Source organism: Prionailurus viverrinus, chromosome B3 (genome assembly GCF_022837055.1).
Source record: "Prionailurus viverrinus isolate Anna chromosome B3, UM_Priviv_1.0, whole genome shotgun sequence".
Taxonomy (NCBI): Eukaryota; Metazoa; Chordata; class Mammalia; order Carnivora; family Felidae; genus Prionailurus; species Prionailurus viverrinus.
Genome location: NC_062566.1, coordinates 77,562,185 through 77,587,535, shown reverse-complemented (window position 1 = coordinate 77,587,535; position 25,351 = coordinate 77,562,185). Strand labels below are relative to the sequence as shown.

General features: G+C 37.3%; 1 protein-coding gene across 7 annotated transcripts in view; it reads right to left on the bottom strand.

Moving 5' to 3' along the window:
* The window catches only part of AKAP6 (A-kinase anchoring protein 6), a 496,497-nt gene that overhangs the window by 364,155 nt on the left and 106,991 nt on the right, over positions 1–25,351 (bottom strand). For all 7 annotated transcript variants that reach the window (XM_047864358.1, XM_047864356.1, XM_047864354.1 and 4 more), the window contains one exon: positions 4,222–4,579. In XM_047864358.1, the coding sequence (XP_047720314.1) occupies positions 4,222–4,545 (324 nt within the window). In that variant the 5' untranslated portion in view covers positions 4,546–4,579. The remainder of the gene's footprint in view (positions 1–4,221; positions 4,580–25,351) is intronic.

The window sequence follows — 25,351 nt, the reverse complement described above, 5'->3', positions numbered from 1 at the left end:
GGAATACACCAAAATACAAGCTTTTGCACATCAAAGGAAACCATCAACAAAACAAACAGGCAATGTATTAAATGGGAGAAAACATTTGCAAATGATATATCTGATAAGGGGTTAATATCCAAAATATATAAAAAACATATACCACTCAACATCAAAATAATAATAAAAATAATAATCCAATTAAAAACTGGGCAGAGGACCTCAATAGAGATTTTTCCAAAGAAGATACACAGATAGCCAACAGCCACATGACAAGATGCTCAACATCACAAACCATCAGGGAAATACAAATCAAAACCACAATGAGATTTCATCTTACATCTGTCAGAATGGCTAAAATCAAAAACACAAAAAATAACAAGCATTGGTAAGGATAAAAGGAAACTGTTATGCACTGATGGTGGGAATATAATTGGTGCAATCACTATGGAAAACAGTATGAAGTTTCCTCAAAAAATTAAAAATAGAAATGTCATACAATCCAGTAATTCCACTACTGGGTATATACACAAAGAAAACAAAACACTAATTCAAAATATATATGCATCCCCATTTTTATTGCAGCATTGTTTACAATAGCCAAGATATGGAAGCAACCCAAGTGCCCATCAACAGATGAATGGGTAAAGAAGCTGCAGTATATATACACAATGAAATATTACTCAGCCATAAAAGAGAATGAAATCTTACCATTTGTGGCAACATGGGTGGAGCTAGAGAACATTACTTTAAGTGAAATAAGTCAGATAAAGAAAGAAGAATACCATATGATTTCACTTATATATGGAATCTAAAAAACCAAACAAAGCAAACAAACCATAGGCTGAGCCTATCCTGAGCATTTTCCAAAAGCACTTTTCAACTGATTTTTTAAGTTAGACATCCACACAATGGCAGAGAAGACCATGGTAACAAGACATAGAGCAAGCAATGTTGAAAGGGAGTGTGAGGCACAAAAACAAGCTAGGTAAGGGTAGTGCCTTTTTTTGTGCTTGCCCTTCATCAAACACAGTGCAAGCCCCACCTCACCCCAACCCTTGCCTAACTCTCTCCTAGGCTTGCACCTCCAGATGTTAGAACTTGGCTGCGCCTCTGCCTGACTGCTTGATGAGAATCCAGACTCTACTAGGCAAAGACAGAGGAAGAAAGTTTCTAGGCAGAGGCAACAGGAAAAGTTCTGAAGCAAGATGTCTAACTTAAAAAAAGCCTAACATCCCTTTGGAATTTCAATGTGCCTGGTGCTTTATGAACAAGGAGAAAGTAACAGGAGAAATGCCAGAGAACCAAACAGGTGCAGAGCCACAGGAAGAGATTTCAGATTTATTAGAAGCCAATAGGAAGCAAGGGAAAAACATGACCTGATTTACATTTTTAAAAGATTCCATTGGCTACTGTGTGGAGAATAAACTGCAGGTGGTAGAGGAGACTCTACAAGTAGCCCAGGCAAGCAGTCTTGTGGCTTGTCTAGGGAGACAACAGTAGTGTTGTGGAAAAGTGAACGGCTTTAAGTCATATTTTGGAGACGGATCCACAGGACTTGTTGATAAGACAGATGGGTGGGATGGAGAGCCATACTTGGGCTTTGCAATGTGCGGTGCCTTCCACTGAAATTGGAAAGACATGGGGATAGGACGGATTAAGAGCTTTTCAATGGTCATATCTGGTTTGAGATTCTCACTTAAAAATACGATTAGAGATGTCAGTTAGGCAGATGGGGTTCCTGGGAGAACATTAGGATAGATACATAAATCTAGAAATTATCTGTGCCTAGATGGTCCTTAGAGCCATGGCATTACCATCCTTGGGATGGTTATTTTTCATGGTAAATTAAAAAAATGAATTATTCACCAAGGCAGTAAGAGCCAAAATGGGACATCCCATAGCAGATGGCTGGTCTTGCCCAGGCTGGGTCTGCCCCTCTGCTTTGCCATATCCCTTACTTGAGAGCTGCTCCCACAAGGTTGTTTTGTTGTGCTTTCACATATAAAACATTATGTCCAAGTTGCCCCTTTATTCTGTGGATCAATGTGGGAATCTGAGAAATTGACATGTATTTAAAATTGTTTTAAATGCATCAAAGTGCTTACTTGGTTGAATAAAGAAATATTACACAAATAAAGGGGAAATTTAACCATATGTGAGATTAGGAGACTTGTGTAGATTAAGTCTCAGTTCACTGACCAGAGTTTGTTGACTTTGGGCTCAATGTGGAAGGGCTCTATTATTACAGAATATTTGAGAACATAACAGACAATGTTGGTTAAGTCCCTTGATGAGACAAGTATAAAAAAAAGTAGTGATAGAAACCCTAAAATTAAATTAATATAAGACAATGTCAATTCATCCCTTTAACAGTCTTTGATTAACTACTCTGTGATTACTATGTTGAATTCCTGCTCTTTGGGGGCTCCTTTTTCAGCAGAGGAGACAGACCACACCTTGGGACAGAGCTGGGTGGAGGCAGGTGTTACATGCTTTTTGACTAAAGTGAGAAGTGACAGTTCCAATGAGAAAAAGACAAGCAAATCACCCTAGAGGTGATTTCTCAAACACTAACCCAAACCCTGGCTGATTATATAAAAACTTTACATTCCTGCATGAAATTAAGATTTAAATTTTGATGTAAGTATTATGTGTTGTAATTAAATGAATTTAACTGACTCATTGATGTTTTTAGGAGCCCTTAGCAGCATTTTTAGTGGAGTCATCTCAAGATATTTCCATTTCCCCCATTCTCCTTTAATCTTTCGCCATCTTTTCTGTGTCAATCTGCAAGATTTGGGCAGAGCAACAGTCAACTTGCCTTACAACCCCAACCCCGTATTTACTTACAGGAGTCTCATGTAAGTGCAGCATTAGAGGCAACAGAGGAGAGGAGGAATGAGGTGAAGCCCCTGACTTCCATTTCACTCCAGCCTCAAGGAGAGCTGCTCCTTTGATTGAAGGAACCATATTTCAAACACTGAGACAAATTATTCCCTATGGACACAGTGGGGAAACAGGCAGGCTTACACTGAAACTAGTTCCTAGACTTCTCTCTATTATCCTTTTTGCACTTTCTCATTCCCAAAAACCTGTGGAAAGACAACCACCCAAGCCTACTCAACCTGGGAGAAGCCCAGCTACCCACCTTGCTATTCTGGCTTCTTTTGTTTTCTCTCTCTCTCCCCCAGGTCCATCCTTCCCTCTCTGGGACTCTCCCTAATGTGGAAGACGGGCTCAGGACCTATTGAGCCAGCCTAAAGGCTGAGCCAGCTCTGCTCTAGACTTTGGGGCACATGTTCTCTTACCTTAACTACCCACCTTCTCTTCTCACACTGATGGCTGCAGCCTATAAACCATTTAAGTGTTAAGATCCAGGAATCTGTTTGGTCTTTGGTTTCAGATCATTTGGGATGAATTCGCTTAGGTAAAAAAATTCTCCTTAAGATCTCATCTAACTAACTAGAAATTTACATTAGGATTTGGGGTCAATGCCCTGATTGATGACAAATCTGCCTTGCTTTGCTGGTCATTAACCTGAGCGTGTGTCTGCCTCAGGGACCTGGATGAGATAAGTGGCTATGACAGGACAAGATCCACTGTACTGTGGGGTCCCTAGGCCAGAATTTCTATTAATAACACTCTTTACTAGCACCTCCATTTCATGATTAACAAACATCAGGCTTTTCAAGGGCTCTAGAATCCACAGACATTTTTTTAACATCTGAACATTGAGTGAGTTGTTATAAAAGCACCTTTGTTCTTCATGACACATTGTACCTGGATGAAAGGACTCATTCTAAAAGGCAAACACTACCCTTCCCCATCATGCCAGAACTCACTGTATGCCACAAAGGTGGCATCAACTGCAATATAAGATAATAATCACATACACACACTAACAATCACAGCTCAGTTTGATGTTTTACCTGTGAGAGGCTTATTAAACCTTTTAAAATACTTTTATTCTTCATAATTGATTTCTATGACACTGCACCAAAATGCCCTCCTCTTTTCCCCCCTGTCTGCATTACCCCCTAAGATCAGTTTGGTTCCAGATAGCCAACCCGTGACTTGAAATCAGGCAAGAATGAATTCTGCCCATGTGTATCGAACCTGGTATTCTATTTTTCTTCCTGGAAATTTCCTCATTGCAAGTTACAGAACTCAGGCGCCAGGTACTACAGCCTTTTTTAGACTTCTGTCTAGAACGGACCTAAGTCCAGAGACCTTCCTTACCTTTAGTTGAACTAGATGCACATCCACATGCTTGCTGTCTGAGTCCTGCTGGACTGAATAGGTTAGGTCACGGACCCTCTCTGAGGTCATCCGGAGCCAGGTCTCAATTTCAGGTAAATGGAGGACAATCTTCCAGTCAGCCCCTGTATGCAATGGGGGTGGCTTTTCATACTGCTGGTCAGAATCCATATCCTTCATTGCCTCTTCTCCCTCACCCTGCTCCACAGTGGGCGTCAAGTTGATGGCCATGGGTGAAGCATCAGTAGCCATGGGATCCAGGTCCTGAGACCTCAGAGGGGAAAGTGTCACGCTCATGGTTAACATGGAGAAGTCTAAACCTTACTTCTTTCCAAAACAGCTGAAAGGCAAGAGGAAAGAAGAAAGCAAGAGTCAGACAAGATTGCCAAATAAAGAAATCATACTTCGCAGAAGAAACAGGATTTCTAAATTAAGCCAGATTTCTAAATTAAGAAACCATAGCTCATGGCAAAAACAGAAGGAGGTGTTGTGAGTTTCTACATAGTAGCTCCAAGACCCAGCATATAATAAGAACACAAAACCATGTGGTATTGCCTACCCCATCATCCATCGTCTCCTCATTCCTTACTAATAAAATCCTGCTTTTCAGCTGTGCGTATTCCTGCCAAGAATTTACAACTACATTCCCTATCTCCATCACAGCTAGGTATGGCCATGTGGTAAGTTCTGACCAATGAGGTGTAAGTGAATGTGTGGGAGAGCTGCTTAAAAGGAGCTGACTTAATTTAGGAGGGGCCTCCTTTCTGCCCTTCTGCTTCTCCCCCTGCTTCTAGCCTATAATGTGGACTTGATGACTAGAGTTCCAGTTTTTGTCTCTGACCAGGAGATGCATTTGGGTATGGCAGTAGAGGATGAGAGAGCAAGGTGGTAGTAACATGGATCCCACAGGATAACAAGGAGCTACTGTATCTGTCTTAGACTGCTGCCCTGAACTACTTTTATTGAGAGAAGAACAAACTTCTATCTTGTTTTAGTCACTATCACTTGGGGCTTTTCTACTATAAGCACCTAAGCATCATCTTGGCTATTATAATCAGTATATTCAATACGTGGGATAACTAGAGAGGCAACAAGGTTCTAATTCACAAAAACACTATGCTGAATTCAGGAGAGGTTGCTCCTTTCTATGATATGTTAGATAAAAGGATATCATGCAGTAATTTCAAACCTATACTTTGCCAAAAAGTATAAGTCAGGAATTAGTATATGCAAAATATCTAATTAACTATCAACTTAAATTACATTAATTTTTGGTGATATTGAAAATTTTAGAAGCTTCTAGAATTTCAAGAGTAATAAATTACTCTTAAACACTTAACATTAATAAGTTAACTAAATATGTTTAAAATAACATAACTGTAAGTCATAATAAACTTTCTTTTTAAAGTAAAGATGATAAGCTTGTTAGTAAGCTAGCTTACTAATGTAATGATCTAAGCTATATAATTTATCTTTCTTCTAGAACTAGTCTAACATAAAATGACAACGTTTAGGATCTTGTACTTTAAACATTTCAAATAGACATTTTTAGTTTCAGAAGCAGCTTCTTCTACTCAAGGTAGTGGGTTTCTTTTCCTTTTTTTTTTTTAATATTTAATGTCCATTTACTTTTGAGAGAGAGAGAGAGAAGGTCCAAGTGGGTAAGGGGCAGAGACAGAGAGAGGGGGGCAGATGACCCAAGAGGATTCCCGGCTGACAGCAGAGAACCCAGTTTGGGGCTCAAACTCATGAACTGAACTGCAAGATCATGACCTGAGCTGAAGTCGGACAGTTAACTACTGAACCACTCTGGCATCCCTGGGTTTCTTCTTCTTTTATCAGACTTTCTCTGGTTCTACACATTCTAGCTCCCTTCTCCAAAGATGAAATGTGGTTGAACAAAATATGAAATTAAATGTGATTGCCATAAAGTAGCCTTTATTTCTTTAGATTCTCACTATTCACTTAGTAACAATAGCAAAATTATTTTACTTACAAAAATAGAGGGGGGAAAATCAAGAAAGCTCCCATTTTGACCAGCAACATGTAACTTTCCATACAGAAATGGGCACAGAGAATGAAAAAACTTATTGAATTGACAAAAGCCTTAAGAATAAGTTATTCCTATGACATATTATTTCAGAAACCTTCCAACTCTGCATTGCACTGCCCCCCTCCCAATTTCTTGAACATTTAACTTTTAAATTAGATGATAATCAGGATTATGGATGAATTTTTGAAACCAAAGTTATTTGTAAAAATAAAATATTATGTCTTAAGGTAAGTTTATCACTCTGGTATTGGCCTTAGAAAGTGATTTTAGGCTTCAATTCAAAAGTTTTCTCCATCTAATTGCGAGAGAGAGAAATCCATGCCCCACATTCTTAACCACTCTTACATACAATTTTTAAAATCATACTAGACCTGGCTATTTTTTTAAAGATTTTTTTAATGCTTATTTATTTTGAGAGAGAGAGACAGAGCGTGAGCAGGGGAGGGGCAGAGAGGGAGGGAGACACAGAATCCGAAGTAGGCTCCAGGCTCTGAGATGTCAGCACAGAGCCTGCTGGGGGGCTTAAACTCATGAACAGTGAGATCATGACCTGAGCCTAAGTCAGAAGCGTAACCAACTGAGCCACATAGGCACCCCTAGACCTGGCTATTTAAAAAAACACAATTAAGAGATATCAAAACTTCAGAAGCAATAAAAGTCCAGGAAGAGTGAGCTGCCATCTACTTATTCATACCCTAGCCTCAGACAGGCTCTGGTTCTGATTTCTCAAAGCACTTTTAAATTTTTAATCAATTCACTTGCTCTCTGGGCGATCCGTTTAGAATCACAATCCCAGAGAAGGAATCGGATACACAAAGGTTAATAAAGGTTTCCAATGGAAGGTCACAGAACTGGTGTTAAATGAAGAAGACAATGGTATCACAATGGTTACCTCTTATAAGAAACCAGATTCACCCAAATCAGAAAACTAAATGCCAGGGTAGTGTACAATGAACTATTTCTGCCACACCCACACACTGACTCACACACGCAACCCCAGATCTCTCCTAAGCACGCTGCGCAACTGAAAAATGATGCTTGGTCATTGTGTTTTCTCTGAAACTCCTGAATCAACACAGGGCCTTCTCTGGAATACACATCCTACTATAAACTAAAGAACATATAAAAAATCGACTCAAAGCAATTTATGTCCTAATATACAATATTTCCAAAGATACCATCAGGCTGCGCACTAAGCAGGCACAGTGCAGTTTTATGTGGGACAAGATGCTCCACATTTCTGGGTCTCAGTTTCGCCATATTTAAAATGACAAAATTGGACTAGTGATCAATGAGATCCCATCAGACCATAAAAATCTGTGATTACCCTGGGTTATTTTCCAGAGATTCCAAAGCCATTAAAATAGCATCCTGCCTATACTGAGAGCTGTGTAGATACCAAGTGCTGGTCCTCCATTTTAACAAAGCACATGAACAGCATCAATAGATTTTCCTACTTAATGGAATGAAATAAAGTATTACCACGCAAATGCATTTTATAAATCATTATTAACACATTATGTGTTGCTAATTCTTCCTAGAGAAACAAATATGGGAAATTCTCTCCTCTTAGAGTTTGGAACGAAAGACTGACAACAGAGATGTGGCTGTATATGTAGAGGACACACAGAATAAAATAAAAACATTAAACAAAAATGTAGCTGGTGTTCATCACACATGAGTAAATGCTAAGGAAACCTAATATTCAAGCCGCAAAGCAAAATTTTCCTGTGTCTATAAAGTTTCAACCTGGATGTGATGTTTCTATATTTAACTGAGCAGAGTATAAACAAGAAAACTTCAGTATCTCAGAGAAGTAAAGCAAAGCAGGGGTCTACTCAAGTTTTATTTTAATCTCTATTTTCCCTCTCGTATACCTTTGCCACTGGGAAAGGAATACTGCCTGTGTTGTAACAGCATAGCAAGCCTGGAAAGTGGCATAAAATTGATTAATTATCCATTTTCATGCAAAGTAATTACCATAAACATTTAAATTTCCGTTCTAGTAGTTCACATTTAATATGCCCCCATGGATAACCAATCTCTTTTTGATTTTCACAGAATCACATCTGATTTCAAAGATAAATTTATAATTTAAAGGAAAACTGCTTCACATTGTAGAGACCTATAGTAACAACCTTTATGTATATTTTTCCTACCCCTATCATGCCTATTCAAGCTTGCTTTTCCATTGAATTAATTACTCTATTTGAATGCAAATAGTAGGAAATTCAGCACAGGTCTATTATACGTTCTTCTATAAGTTTTGTATTCTTTTCTTAAGTTTTGTATTCTTTCTTTACAAGGCGTCTTAAAATGAGATTCCTTTCCAGGCACAGAGAAACTTTTTTAAAAAGCCAGTAGACAACAGATGATACAGATGAAAGCAATGACCCAAATGTGCCCAGGTGCCCACCCACTCACTCAGGTTCCAAAGGTGCATGTGTGACAGGAGCGATCAACCAGCTTTTTGGAAACCAGTAACCTCCCCTTTCCCCTCCCCCATCAAGAAATTATCTGTGGCCACCTCTCCAGCATTAGAGATAATACCACCTTTATCCCAGCTGCTGTTAAAAATAACATAAATCAAATCCTTCCCTTTCCACAAATCCAAAGAAGATTCAACATTTAAAGTGCAAGAGCTGCAAGCGGTAAAGATTTAAAAGCTTTTTCTTTTTTCTTTTTTAAATATGTGGGAGGGCTTTTCCCACCATACTCTATTTATCATCCTATAGAAACAGAAGAAACATGCCACAAATTGCTTACTGACATGGACCAGTTCTGCTATCTTCCTGACAGTCCACAAGTTTTTAGCTGAAACCTGACATTAGCAGAAAGCATTCGACTTGAATAAGACACATTTCAATCAGAGAGTGTTCATGTACCAAGCTAGGAGACCAAAAAATGCAGCCACACAGCCATCTAAGCTGCCCACCTCCTTCTCCCTTCTCTAGTAATCTTTCTCTCTTAAATAAAAGAATAGAAAAGCCAGAAATCTGCCATATGTACTCACTGTAAATGCTTTTGTCCCTAAAGGTCCTTCGGGATTAAGCGTCTGGCTCCTCCTTCTCCACCCCCCTCGGGTTCTCTTCCTGTGGCCAAATAAGATAAAGGCTGGTGTCAGGCCTGCTCCATGCCAGCAGGACACTGGTGAGTCTGCAGGGCACCAGCTTCATATGTCCTTAGTAGCCCAAATCTCTTAAAAAGAGAAGGCTACTCCGCTGTGCCTATTTGGAAACTAATGTATAAGCTCCAGGCCTGTTCGGTTACAGTTGGGTCTTTTGCAAACAAGCCGTGATAAGTGAGCAGAGAAAAAGGAGACAGTTGCCAAAACAAGGATCACTATGGAAAAGAGTGTTTGGGTGGACAGAGCACATCCAGTCACAGTTAAGAAGAACCAAGACGAAACATACCCTAAAAACTGAGTAATCCTAAAGCAGAATAAATTAATAAATGCATAATTAAATTAACAGTACTACATTAACATAACCAGCTGACAAAGCCAATCTGAGTGGAATAGGGTCAGGCCCCCTTTCCTTTCTTAGGAAGAAATTGCTCTTTCCAAGTAAAGAACATCATCCTGTGTATCGTGTGAGAGGCAGTTCTACCATCCATGTAAATCAACCCAAACGTAAATACTTGCTCTCAATCTTTCTGTGCTCTGCCTAGTCCCTAAAAACAAGTGAGAGACGAAAGCATAATTCTAGCCAAATTAACAGATATGTTTGCTACTACGCACATGTTACAAAACTGAGACAGAGAAAATTATGTTAGGCGTCACTGAGGATCCTTTTTCCTCCCTCCTCGTTTCATCTCTTTCATGTTCTCATAATCATCCTTTACAGAACCTATTTATAGAGACACTGAATTTTGAAAGGAAAAAAAAAAGTTCCACTGGAATGTTTTCATTTTTGTCCAAGGTTAAGCTCTTATGCTTTGATTACATTAAGGAAAAAGAAATAAACTTAAGAGGGGGTACCCTGTATCTGGTTCCGGCATTCTAGAATCAGGCTCTGCGAAGAAAACACAAAAACAAGTTTAATAAATGGCTGAATTAAATGTCATGGCCTACCTAGACGAATGAGGCTCTAATTCATTATCCGGTTTTAAATCTTGCTGCCTGTGTACATTCCTGGCCTCTTGCGAGGTCAAACATTAGGAAACTTTAAATGGCTCTAAGCTCTTAAAGATGAGAGCCTAAGAGTTCCTGACAAGTGTTAAGTTAGATTTGCTCTTGGGGGGGAAAATAAAGGGTGGTTTTTGTAAGATGCTCCTAAGGAAGTTTCCATAATCACTGTCTGCTTCTTCCTTCTCCTTAGCCCTCTTCCTGGCTCCAAGCCCTGCAGCATTCACCTGGAGTAACAAGGTTTAGTGAGATCACTGCCATAACCCCAGATTAGTCTCACTTTCTAATCCTCCTGCCACAACAGAACAGCCTGCAAGCGGATAGGATATCCTCGAGAAGGACTTTGGAGGGAGGGAAGGGGGCGACAACATGTAAATAGTGGGTCCCTGACAGACTTCTGCAATTAAAACGATTTTCTTGGTGTTATCACTGCTGTTTCCCCTCTCTCTTTTTCCCTCTTTAATATGTCCTCTGTGCACAACTGTGTCCCCAGGCAGATGGTTGATTATACGCTGCTAATCACACAGGGACCTCTCCCAGTCTCCCTTCAGTCACCACTAACTCCCTCACCCAGGGCATAGAGTCTTCCATCAGCCATAACACACTTCATCAAACCATCTTCCTTCCTTGGCTTCTCCTCCTACTCCCCAGCCCTCCACCCTGATTATCAAGTCCTTCTCTTGTGGCAGGAACACCCAGATTCACTCGTCTAGTCATTACTCCTCCTGTGTTTTCTTTCCCCCACCACAGCAGTCGGCTCCTGTCACCCAGAGATTCACATGGCTGCATCAACTGGTCAGTTGCAAATGGTGCCCATGCTCATGAGTGCGTGGACCTGGATTCAGTGATGAGTCTTCATATTTCTTACTCTCATCCCAAGTTCCTAATAATCATCTTTAACTGTTAGGCAGCTACTTTTCTACTGTTCAAGAAAGCGTCTTGGGAGGAAATGGATTTGTAAAACCATACATAATCTACACTATTTCTGCTCTTGTCAGTGCTATTAACAGAAAGAAAACTGACATTACTGAAAATCAACTTTATATAAGGTATCATGTGTATATATGATTCATCATATTTTCCCTTTATAATATGGACAATATTATAATTGTCCCTCCCTCCACTCTCTCCCCCACAACCCCCCACACACACTCACCCACTGATACCTGTTACACAAGCAGGAGGTAGGCAAACAAAGCCCTGTGAAGGCCCCAGTGGATTGGGATTAATCCTGAAAGGAGGAAAGATAAGAAGGAATATTTTCTGGACCAGGTAACATTTGAGATAGGCTTGTAAAAACAGGTATGATTTAGATGGGCAGGGGTAGAAGGGAAGTGGGAATACAATTCCAGCCTGGGAGAATGCCGCTACACCAACAAGTTAAGAGAATCAACAAATAATTCAGCATTGAGAGGAAATGGGAGCTTGATGGGGACCAGAAACAGACAAGGCTACAAAGTAAGTTGTGGGCATAATATAAGAGTACTGCAAAGGCCATGCTAGGGAAGAGTTTGGAATGAATCTCACAGGAAGCAGAAACTTGAAAAAGGCTGTAAAGAAGAGAAAAGGATTGCAGTTGTATTCTAAAATGGGACAGGAAAATCAATGCATCTACACTTATTTACCAAGAAAATGAAATGAGAAATCAGCAGTATGAGAGGACTAACATCCTCTTTTCCAGGTAGACTTCATTAATATAAAACATAAGCTTAAAAACCTCTTTCTGGTCCAGAAAAGAGAGTGGGTGGGAGAAAGAAAGAAAAAGAAAGGAAGCCCACAGAAAAAGAAAAGATACCTACAAATATGACTTTCAGATCAGAGTAATTAAAGGAGTTCTGTGCTCTGTCCTACCTACTCCATTAAATATAAAAAGAATTCTCCATTTTTAGTTCTTCATTAACCCTAGTATCATAAATGTGAAGTGGAAATTTTTTAAGGATTATTTTATGCAATGTTTTTACTTTTTCCTGTTCTAAAATTATTTTAAATTAATTAAAAATTAATATATATTAATTCCAATACTGTAAAAATAGATAACATTGAAGTTAAAAGATCCTCCTCTATTCCTATATTTTTATCCCCAGTCAATAAGTGATAAGAGGCTATTTATCTTTTGTGACCTCATTATGTAAAGTAGAAAGGAAATGAGCCTTATAGGAACAGTCATTTTTAAAGATTCTGAAGTCTAAATTAGTTGTCCGTATTAATGCAGCAACATACAAGTGTTTGCTAACTCAATATCTATTTATCTAGTGGTAATAGGTATTCTACTAGAAGTTGAATAAATTCTGACAAATAAATTGAGAGTTCTGGGTGACTTCTGGGTAGAGATAGCAAACTGAATATCTAATTCTGCTTCCTCTAGAAATCCCACTAACACCATTGAAGAGGGATTTTTTATTTGGGACTTTTTCTTTTTTTTAACGTGAACATTCAAAAATGGGAGGAAAAACAATCATCTTTTTGGAAACAGAAAATTGTATGAACAAGTGATAAATTCTTTAGCTGACCCAAGAAAGCTAAATCTTAACCCAGAAGAGCAGAGAACAAAGAACCAACCTGAGTTTACTTCAGAATCCTTTAAGCATTTTGGAACTGGTAGAACCAGGTACCTCTGAAGTAAAGAAAGAAGAGTGTAGAGAGAAAAATTAACTTTACAAAAAGAGAAGTCTGGCCTTTGTCCTGACTTCTAGGAGGTAACCTCTGTACCTTGGAATTTCCAGAATGTAGGAGTATTTTTGTTATTTATTGTGGGCCCCTCAGAGCACACCTGACAGTTTATGCTGACAAGGTGACTCATGATGGGGGCTAGCCAGACAGAAAAACCAACCATGTGGTTAAAGAGTTCAGGCTTTGAGCAACCACCAGAGCAATCATTCAATCAACCATGTACAAGTAATGAAGCCCCAATAAAAACTATGGACATTGAAGCTCAAGCAAACTTCCCAAGTTGGCAATACTCCATAAGTATTGTCACACATTAATGACAAGAGGGTAATGCATCCCTGAGGATGTGGAAGCTCTGCAGTTGAAACCTTCTCAGTCTCAGATTCCACCCTATCTATTTCCTCCTTTGGCTGGTTCTGATTTGTATTATTTTGCTATAATAAAATTATAAGCACAAGTATAGTGTTTTTCTGAGTTCTGTGAGTTGATCTATAAAATTATCAAATCTGAAGGAGTCTGTGAGGATCCCTAAATTTATAATCAGCTGCTTTAAGGTGAGGATATCCCTGGAGACCCTTGAATTTGCAGCTGTTGTCAGAAGTCTTGGGCTCACTTGACAGCCTTGGAGGACTGTGCCCTTAACCTTGAGTGTGGCCTAACTCTGGGTAAAGGGGCAATAGCACATTGAGATTTATTTTGTTTGAAAAATGTTTTAAAAGAAGTTATAACCCTAAATCTTTCCTTACTCTGTGTTGCTGGGTGGTTGCTCTCACACCCAATGCTGTCAGAAGACTGGAGGTTTCTTCTCCAGAAAAGATCAATCAAAAGGTCTCTGGATTTGGGGACACTGGACACAGTTGAAGAAAGAAGTACCTTGAAAATGAGGGAGTTAACATAACATTCTGAGTGTTGAGAACCCCCCTTCCCGCCAGTCTTCTCTCCCAACTTGATTCTCCAAAGTCTCTACCCTGTAGTCAAAAGACTAGAGATCCCTTTTCCAAGAGGTCTGATCAGTCCAAGAAGACAAGATATAAAACTAGCACATCCATATCACCCTACAGTGACATCCACAGTCAATAGGTCTGTCCACATTCAGAGCATTCATTCAGCATTTTAGTCTCCCACTCCTAAATATGATCAGGCACTCAAGAATTAGCACAGATTTAGGGAAAGCTCTAATATGGGTAATAGGCCTGAAGTAAGCAAACAAACAACCTCAACCTGTAGGAAACAGGTTCTGCACAGAGAAGATGATTTTGTTGAAAATGAAATATTATCAGAGATAAGATTTTGTATCCATAAAAAAGAAGAGAATGTTATTTTTAAAAGATATTTTTGGAACAAAAAAGAACTTTGGAAAAATAAAAACATGATAGCAAAAAGGGAAATCTCAATACAATGGGTGAAAATAAACTTGAGAAAATCTCACAGAAAGTAAAGCAAAAAAAAAAAAAAAAAAAAAAGACAGAAATTAGGAAAGAAAAGGTAAGATAATTAGCCACCAATCTAGGAGGCCCAACATTTGGAGAACAGGAGTTCCTGAAGGCAAAAGTAAAGAGAAAAGAAAAAAATCATCAATGAAATTTTGAAGAAATAGAAGGACATAAGTTTCTAGATTAAAAAGACCCACGTAGTGTATAAAAATAGACAAACACTAAGGCACTTTATGTGGAATCTCAGAATATCAGGGAAAATGAAATTTAGGTTAGAGGTGTAGACATATACAAAGAATCATAACTTAGATTGCTTTGGATTTCTCAAAAGCAGCTATGATATTATGACTTATAATAAGAAGCATATTTTTGGTCTATGTCATCATTTCTAGCAGAGAGTTCCTAAGACTTGGAATTTCCTAAGCACAAAGCAAGGAAAGTATCTTTTGTTATAGTAGTTGGTCTTTTGTCCTTGGTTCCTGAAATAGCACCAAAACCAAAAAGGTAAAGACTGTCCTTATTATTCATAACTTGTCCCTTTCAGCCACACCTGAGTTTATGTTCATGAGGTGACTTTTGGAAAGCCCTTAAGGAAGGTGCTGCTTACCAGAGTAACCAACCATGATTAAAGCATTCAAACTTTCAGTCCCACCCTTCAATCTCAGGGAAGAAGAAAAGGGCTGGAAGCTGCATGAATCACCAATGATCAGTATTTAATCAGTCATGCCTATGTAATGAAGCCTCCATAAAAACCCCCAAAAATGGTTCAGAGAACCTCCAGATCAGTGAACAAAAACACATCCATGAGGACAGAAGCTCTTGTGCTCAGGATCTTTCTGGACCTTGCCCTATTTATCTCTTCATCTGGCTGTTCATTCATATGCTTTAATATCCTTTCTATCAAACTGGTAATCTAGTAAGTAAATTGTTTTCCTGCATTCTGTGACTGGCTCTAGGAAATTAATCAAACCTGAGAAGGGGGTGGTAGGAACCTGAGGAGGGGTTTGAGTTATAACTAGTCAGATACACAGGTAACAACCTGAATTTAAGATTGACATTTAAAGGGGGTGGAGGGAGGGAGACAGTCTTGAGGAACTGAGTCCTTAACCTGTGGGTTCTGACACTATCTTCAGGTAGATAATGTCAGAATCGAGTTAAAATATAGGATACCCAGCTGTTATCATAGACTTGCTTGGTGTGGTAAAAACCACCACACAGTTAGTGACCACAAGTACCAGAAGTAGAGTACTGAAAATAGAGGAGACACACAAGAGTGTGTTTTTCTATAGCAGCTACATTGTAAACAACATTTTCCTTAAGAAGGAAAAGGAATTGTAGCATAGAGGGGCACCAGGCTGACTCAGTCAATAGAATATTTGACTCTTGATCTCGGAGTCATGAGTTCAAACCCCAAGTTGGATGTAGAGCTTACTTTAAAAAAAAAAAAAGTTAAGAAATATAGCATAGAATTGTATACCAAAAATAATACAGATTGATAAACAGTAAAATGTAAGGATAAAATAAAGATATTTTCAGATATTTAAGTTCACAAAAACTAACTTCCCACATACTTTTATCAAAAGATATCAAAGTCTCTCTAGACACTCTACCAAAACAAAGGAAACCAAGAAAGAGGAAGCCATGGGAATCAGAACCCAGGAGACCTAGCATTCCAGGTTTATGAAGAAAGGAAATCTCAGGATGGCAGCTGTGTACCAGACAAGGAAGCATCCAGTCCAGAATGGAACAGGTCAGAAGACTCTCAGAAAGACTGCTTCAAACAGGTGACATTGAGAGAAAACCTGATGTAAATTAATATACTCAGAAGAGACTTACTCAACTGGTAGAGAATTGGGGGTTGAAATAGAAATAAACATAGAAAACTAAGCAAACAATAATTATAAATTCCAGAAAAGATTAAAGAGAGTACAAAAATAAATCAGGAATCATATTACTCTATGTGGTTTAGCTAAAAAAAATTACATTTACCTAATCTTAATAATATAAACACTAAATGTTGATATAATCCAAGTCACAACATAATTTTACAGGATGAATGAGAGAGCAGGAATTGTGAGCGGGCTCACACATATGCATGTGCACCCTTATGAAAGGGTAACAGGGAGATGGGATGGGGGCAAGCTAAATAAATTCTCATCTTTCATAATAAGAAGTCAACAGATAAGACAAGAGAAAAGTCACATTTGTATGGAACCACAAAAATAGCCAAAGCAATCTGAAAAAAGAAAACTAAAACTGGCAGTATCACAATCTCAAATTTCAAAATATACTATAAAGCTGTAGTAATCAGAACAGCATGGTTCTGGCACAGAAACACACAGAATAGAGAGTCCAGAAATAAACCCACACTTGTAATGTCAGTTAATCTACAACAAAAGAGGCAAGAAAATACATGGGGAAAAGACAATCTCCTCAACAAATGGTGTTGGGAAAACTAGACAGCTACATGCAAAACAATGAAATTAGACCACTTTCTTACACCATACATAATAATAAACCCAAAATGGATTAAAAACATAATGTGAGACCTAAAACCATTTAATTTCTAGAAAAAAACATAGGCAGTAATTTCTTTGGCATCAACCATAGAAACATTTTTCTAGATATGTCTTCACTGGCAAGCAAAACAAAAAGCAAAAATAAACTAGTAGGGCTACACCAAAATAAAAAGGTTTGTACATAAAAGGAAACCATCAACAAGCAAAAGTTGACATAATGAATGGAAGAATATATCTGCAAATTATATATATGATAAGGAGGTAATATCCAAAAAATATTAAGAACATACAACTCAACACCAAGAAAACAAATAATCAAATTAAAAAATGGGCAGAGGACATGAATAGACATTTTTGCAATGAAGACATACAGATGGCCAATAAACACATGAAAAGATGCTCAACATCACTAATCATCAAGGAAATGCAAATTAAAAACACAATGAGATTATCATCTCACACCTGTCAGAATGGCTAAAGTCAAAAGCACAAGAAATAACATGTGTGGATGAGGACATGGAGAAAAAGGAACCCTTGTGCACTGTTGGTGGGAATGCAAACTGGCATAGCCACTGTGGGGAAACATTATGGAGGTTCCTCAAAAAATTAAAAATAGAATTATCATGTGTTTCAGTAATTCCACTACTGGGTAGTTACCCAAAGAAGACAAAAACATTAATTCACAAAGATATAAGCACCCCCATGTTCATTACAGCATTATTTACAATAGCCAAGATATGAAAGCAACCCCAGTGTCCACAATAGATGAATGGATAAAGAAGTGGTGCATGTGTGTCTATATGTACGGAATGGACTATTACTCAGCCATAAAAAAGAATAAGATCTTGCCATTTGCAAAAAACATAGATGAACCTAGAGGGTATAATGCTATGTGAAATAAGTCAGTCAGAGAAAGACAAATACAATATGTGGAATTTAAGAAACAAAACACATGAACAAACAAAGAAAAAAAGAGACAAACAAAAAAGCAGCTTCTTAAATATAGAGAACAAACTGGTGGTCTGCCAAAGGGAAGGTAAGTGGGAGGATGGGTGAAATAGATAAAAGGGATTAAGAGTATACTTATCTTGATGAGCAGTGAGAAAGGTATAGAACTGTTGAACAGCAATTCAATACATTGCACACTGAAACTAACATAACACTGTATGTTAAGTATACCTGAATTTTAAAAAGAAAGAAAATAGGAAGTAGTCATACAATTCTATTGTCTCAACACAGAGGTTGGTACCAAAAAAATCAGTTAAAAGATGAAAAGTCTATGAGGTGCCTGGCTGGCTTAGTGAGTTAAACGACTGACTCTTGATCTCAGGTCATGATCTCTCAAGCCCCACAATAGGCTCTGTGCTGACAGCGTGGAACCTGCTTGGGATTCTCTCTCCCTCTTTCTCTGCACCTCCCCCCACTCATGTTCACTGTCTCTCTCTCTCAAAAATAAACAAACATTTTTTAAAGAAAAGATGAAAAGTGGTAGAACTTTTCCTCCCGTTCTCCTTGGGAGAACAGGACATGGAAAAGAAGAGCATATATTTGACTCTTAACTATTTGTATGCAAACATAAAACTTAAAAATAACTAGATTAAGCAGTGCCTGGAGGGTTCAGTTGGTTGAGGGTCTGATTCCTGATTTCGACTCAGGTCATGATCCCAGGATTGTGGGACACAGCCCCTCCTCCCCACCTTCCTGTCGGAGCGTGAACCTGCTTAGGATTCCCTCTCTCCCTCTTCCCTCTCCCCTAGTTGCACTGTCTCTAAAAAATTTAATATATATAGATAGATTAAAAAACAAGAGGTTTTTTTATTAAAAATTTTTTTTTAACATTTATTCAATTTTTTGAGAGACGGAGTACAACCGGGAGAGGGGCAGAGAGAGAGAGAGGACACAGAATCCAAAGCAGGCTCCAGGCTCTGAACTGACAGCACAGAGTCCAATGCAGGACTAGAACTCACGAACCGTGAGATCATGACCTGTGCCGAAGTTGGACGCTTAACCAACTGAGCTAGCCAGGCACCCCTAAAAGAGTTTCTTAATTGCCAGACAGGGTTTTAATACTCTCAGGTACACTGAGTATTTCTAAATAGGGGTCACTAATTCCCAAACTTATGTGAATATGAAAATTATTAGTCTTTGATTTTTGGTAGAGAATGTTACAAGATTGGATGTGGCACTTGGTTAAAATACTAAGTTTAAAATTGTACCTACCCACCTCCTAAAACACCGTGGTTTGTAAAACAAAGTGCTTACTGTGACTCAGTTCATTAATAAGGTTGTATTTATTTCACTCAAACAATCTCTTTAACAAAGAGCTGCTTCCTATAAACTAAATCTGATTTCATGATAAAAGCCACAGTTGATTAAGTGATCAAGTTAAAGGTGAAATTATTTTATTATTTGTTTCACAAAGAGATACATGATTTAGCAAACAACTTTCATTTTTGAAGACAATGAATCAGAGTGAAATACCAAATAAGGAATTTAAGCCAAATCTTTCAAGTAATATTACATTCGTTTTTGCTGTTCATGCTGCAACATGAGAACACATCAAATAACTACCCATACTGCTGTTCTTCCATAAACAGAAGGCATTTTACGGGTGATGAACTCTCATAAAGACCAGGATTTTCAAAAGCATTATTTCCTATTCACTATTATTTCCTTCCCACCCTAGCCTCCCAGACATGCAAAAATGATTTTTTTTAAAGATTCTGATGTCAGATTAAAAAAATATCAATGGGCAATGGCAAAGGCTTTTAATATCCAAAGATCTGATGTGATCAAAGATCTTTCTCTGAATATTCTTTATTAAAGAAGGAATAATTAAGTCTGCTTTTCAAAGAAACAATTTTAGCCAAGTAGAATCTGTTTTTTTAAATATATTACAATGGTTTTGTTTCATATGCATCACATTCATTAAATACTGTCAAACATTTCTGCCCAACCAGCCATCTAAATTGAAGGTGAGTGTCTGATAAAATATGACTTGTTGTCATATGAATCAGTGTTTTGAAAAATAACTCCTGGAACAAACAAAAGTTATATATCACAGACCTTCAAAGAAAAACAAAATACATATTTTCTAGTGAAAAGTATAGAGACAGTATAAGTTCATAAATATTTCTGGGCTGTGTATTCTGGTATACAATAAAAGGCTGAGGCATGGACCAGCTTAAGCATAAATTCACCTTCATTGAATTTTTATCTTTTTCTTAATAAATTATTTATTCCCTTGCTTAGTGAAATAAATAGCAATATAGAAAATGCTAAGTAAGGGCTAATTACTTAAAAGCCTCTAAAAAGAACTCAGCAGATCCTACGTCAATTCTAGAAAATTAGTTATAAACTGAATATTATTAGATGCTTTGCCAGATTTTCCTTTCAGCAAACACAGAAAAAAAACTTTTTAAAAATTTTTTTCTGTACTCCTCTAAATCACAGAAGTACAAAGGGGAAAATGCTGAACAGTGTAACAGACAAACCCATATTCTCTCTCCTCTGCCATGAGAGTGTAAAGCCTAAGCTGAAAGCTAAACCCTCCAGCCATTTGATTTTATCACTCACCATGAACCAAGTCCAGCGGTGGCTGGCGGGGAAGAAAAGGAGCAGCAGGTTCCCAGAGAGGTCATCATTTCCGAGCCTTTCACTTCTTGCCCTACTTAGGTAAGTCTTCGATAAGCTCTATCATCCAGGCACATGAGCACCTGGCTTTCATCCAAGAGGGATTCAAATGCTTGAAAGCTGACTGTCTCCTAAGCTTTTTATTCTTATTTTTCATATCTTTCTTTGTTAGCAATAGTTAAAACCGATGTGACACTCAGAAACAAATGGCCCTTCTCCAATAGGCTCTAGAAATCACCCATTTATAATTTTTCAGTTACTGAAAAACAATCATATCATACATCACATGACACAGCTACTTTTGGTCTTACTTAGTCATTTGAAGCCAAATACAAATGCATCTCAGACAGATTCTGCTTGTCATAGCTTCTATTCACTGTGGCCTTTGCCACGATCCTGTCATTGTTAATAGTTCTGTATGACTCAACCACTGATTTAGATATCCAAGGTCCTTTAAATGAGTTTCTTGAGTAAGAAATATCACTTATGCCTGAAAACGAATAATCCAGAATATTTTATTAACATGCAGCTGACTCAATTTTTAAAATAAGAGCATTTGGAATGGCCCTTTAATTAAGCTGGAGTCTATAAAGTGAGAGTTTTGTTTATTTCATTTTTTTAACATAATGTAAAAACAGAAACAGTTGACAGAATATGGTTTTCCTCTTCTACCATAATGTGCAAAATAAGATGCAAATGTAAAAGAAAACAGATTTAGACATATTTATAAGGAGGTAGAAGAATATATCAGCCTAACAGTTTTATGTACACTAGAGTTTGAGAAAAAAAAATGTATTTAATGAGCATCTCACTTTGTTTGACACTTTCCTGGGTAGTCTGGAAACCAAGTTCAGTTAACACTTGCTAACAACCCACCCTCCAGAAACTTCAGGCCCAGGAAACGAAGGTCTAGCAGCTTCTATGTGTACTTAATTCTCAGTTGAACTGTAAGGATGAAGAGGTTGTAGAAATTTGATCATGAACATAAAGAATAAGCCTCTGTACTTTTTTTTCCATTTTTTCTTTGTTTCCCCAGCCCTACTGAGATACAATTGACATGTGACATTGTGTATGCTTAAGGTGTACAAACTGATTTGATACACATATATATTATAAAATGATTACTGCAATAAGGTTAGCTGACATATCCATCAGCTTGTATAATTACAGTTTTTAGTATGTGGTGAGAACATTTAAGATTTATTCTCTTAGCAACTTTAAAACGTATAATAAAGTATATTGTTAACTATAGTCACTATGCTGTACATTAGCTCCCCAAAGCTTATTCATCTTATAACTGGAAGTTTGTACCTTTTGACCAACATCTCCTCATTTCCCTATGCTTAGCCCCTACTAACCACCATTCTACTTCATTTCTAGAGTTTGGCTTTATTTTAAATTCCATATATGAGTGATATCATATGGTAATTGTCTTTCTCTGCCTGACTCATTTCACTTCACCTGCAAGACCCATCCATATTGTCACAAATGGCAGAATTGCATTCCTTTTTATGGATGCATTATATACATATCACATTTTCTTTAGCCATTCATCTGCTGACGAACACTTAGGGTTTTTTTTTTCCCATGTTGTGGCTATTGTGAATAATGCTGCAACAAACATGGGGCTCCAGATAGATCTTCAAGATAGTGATTTCATTTCCTTTGGATATATATCCAGAAGTGGGACTGCTGGATCATATGGCGGTTCTATCTTTAATTTGCTTTTTAATTCTTTATTTTTTTGTTTAAGTAATCTCTACCCAACATGGGGCTTGAGCTCACAACCCTGAGATCAAGAGTCATGTGTTCCTCTGACTGAGCCAGTCAGGCACCCCTATTTTTAGTTTTCTGAGAAACCTTCATACTGTTTTCTATAGCGGCTGCACCAATTTACATTCCCACCAGCAGTACACAAGGGTTCCTTTTCTCCACATCCTTGTCAACACTTACTATTTCTTGTATTTTTGAGAATAGTCATTCTAACAGATGTGAGGTGATATCTCATCATGGTTTTGATTTGCATTTCCCCGCTGATTCGTTATTTTGAGCACCTTTTCATACATGTATTGGCCATGTGCATATCTTCTTTGGAAAAAATGTATACTCAAGTCCTCTACCCATTTTTAATTGTGTTGTTTGTTTGCTTGCTGCTCTGTTTTATGAGTTCCTTACATATTTTGAATGCTAACTCCTTATTTGATACATAGTTTGCAAATATTTTCTCCCATACCATACCTTGCAAAGACTATCTTTTCCCCATTGAATATTCTTACCTTCCTGGTCAAATATTAGTTGACTATATACACATGGTTTTATTTCTGAGCTCTCTATTCTATTACATTCCACATGGTCTCTGTCTGTTTTTATGTCAGTATCATGCTGTTTTTATTACTATTATTTTGTAGTATAGTTTGAAATCAGGAAATGTAATGCCTCTAGCTTTTTTCTTCTTATGATAGCTTTAGCTATTCAGAGTCTCTTCTGGTTCCATACAGATTTCAGAAGATTTTTTTTTCTATTTTTGTGAAAAATGCCATTGGAATTTTGGTAAAAATAACATGAAATCTATAGAGGTCTTTGGACATTTTAACAATATTAATTCTTCCAATCCACAAACCCAAGATATCTTTCCATTTATTCATGTCTTCTTCAATTTCTTCCATCAATATCTTCTAGTTTTCAGTGTATAGCTCTTTCATCTCCTTTGTTAAATTTATTCCTAAGTATTTTATCATTTTGGATGTTTTTATAAATGATGGAATTTTTTAAGTTTCTCTTTCAAATATTTTTTTGCTAGCATTTAGAAATGCAACTGACACCTGTGTAGCTCAGTTGGTTGAATATCCAGCTCTTGATCTCAGTTCAAGTCTTGATCTCAGAGTCATGAGTATAAGCCCTGCATTGGGCTCCATGCTGAGCATAAAGCCTACTTGAAAGAAAGAAAGAAAGAAAGAAAGAAAGAAAGAAAGAAAGAAAGAAAGAAAAAGAAAAGCAAGAAAGCAGGAAAGAAAAAAAGAAAAAAGAAAGAAAATTTACTGATTTTTTATGTTGATTTTGTATCCTGCAACTTTACTGAATTCATATATTAGTTCTAACAATTTTTGGGTGGGGTCTTTAGGATTTTCTCTATATAAGATCATGTCATCTGCAAACAGAGATGATTTCGCTTTTTCTTTTCTGATTTGGATGCCTTTTGTGTCTTTTCTTGCCTAATTATTTTGACTGGCACTTCCAGTACTATGTTGAATAGGAATGGTGAGAGTAGACACACTTGTCTTGTTCCTGATGTTAGAAAAAAAGCTTTCAGCCTTTGACCATTGAATATGATGTTAGCTGTGGGTTTGCCATATATGACTGCTAAGGTATGTTCTTCTACACCCAATGTGAGAGCTTTTAATCATGATAGGATATTGAATTTTGTCAAATGCTTTTTCTGTATACGTTGAGAGGATCATATGATTTTTATTTTTTATTCTATTTATGTGTAATATCACATTTATTGATTTGTGTATGTTGAACCATCCTTGCATCCCAAAAATAAATCCCACTTGATCATTGTGTATGATCCTAAATTTGGTTTGCTAATATTTTGTTGAGGACTTTTGCGTCTATATTCATTAAGGATATTGGTCTGTAGTTTTCTTATAATGTCCTTATCTGGCATTGGTGTCAGGGTAATGCCGGCCTCAAAAATGAATTTGGAAGTGTTCCCTCCTCTTCATTTTTTTTTTTTGGAAGCATTTAATGACTCATGTTAATTCTTCTTTAAATGTTTAGTAGAATTCATCACTGAAGCTATCTGGTCCTGGGGTTTTATTTGTTGAAAAGTTTTTGATTCGTGCTTCAATCGCCTAAGTCATTATTGGTCTCCTCAGATTTTCTATTTCTCCCTGATTCAGTCTTGGTAGGTTATATATTTCTATGAATTTATCCATTTCTTCTAGCTTATCCATTTCATTGGCATAATAATTTCAGGGTGGCCTCTTATGATACTTTGTATTGCCGTAGTAGTAGTTGTAATCTTTCAGTTAGTCTAGCCAAAGGTTTGCCAATTATTTTACCTTTTTAAAAACAAACTTTTATTGATTTTTTTCTATTGTCTTTCTAGTCTCTATTTCATTTATTTCTGCTGTAATCTTTATTTTTCCCTTTCTTCTGCTAAGTTGGAGCTTAGTTTGTTCTTCTTTCCCTAATTCCTTGAGGTATAAAGTTAAGCTTTTTTTTTTTTGAGATCTTTCTTTTTTCTTAATGTGGTCATTTATCACTATAAACTTCCCTCTTAGAACTACTTTGCTGTATCCCATACATTTTAGTATGTTGTGTTTTCATTTTCATTAGTCTCAGCACACTTTCTGATTTTCTTTTTGATTTCTGCTTTGATCCATTGGTTGTTCAGGAATGTTGTTTAATTTCCCCATATTCAGATTTACTCCTATTTTTATACCATTGTAGTTGGAAAAGATACTAGATATAATTTTGATCTTCTCAAATTTGTTAAAGCTTGGTTTGCAGCCCATCATATCATCCATCCTGGAGAATGTTCTGCATGCATTTGAGAAGAATATGTATTCTAGTGACATTTTATAGAATGTTCTATATACATATCTGTCAAGCTCATTTAGTCCAGACTGTTATTCAGGTCTGCCGTTTCCTTATTAATTTTCTGTCTAGATGTACT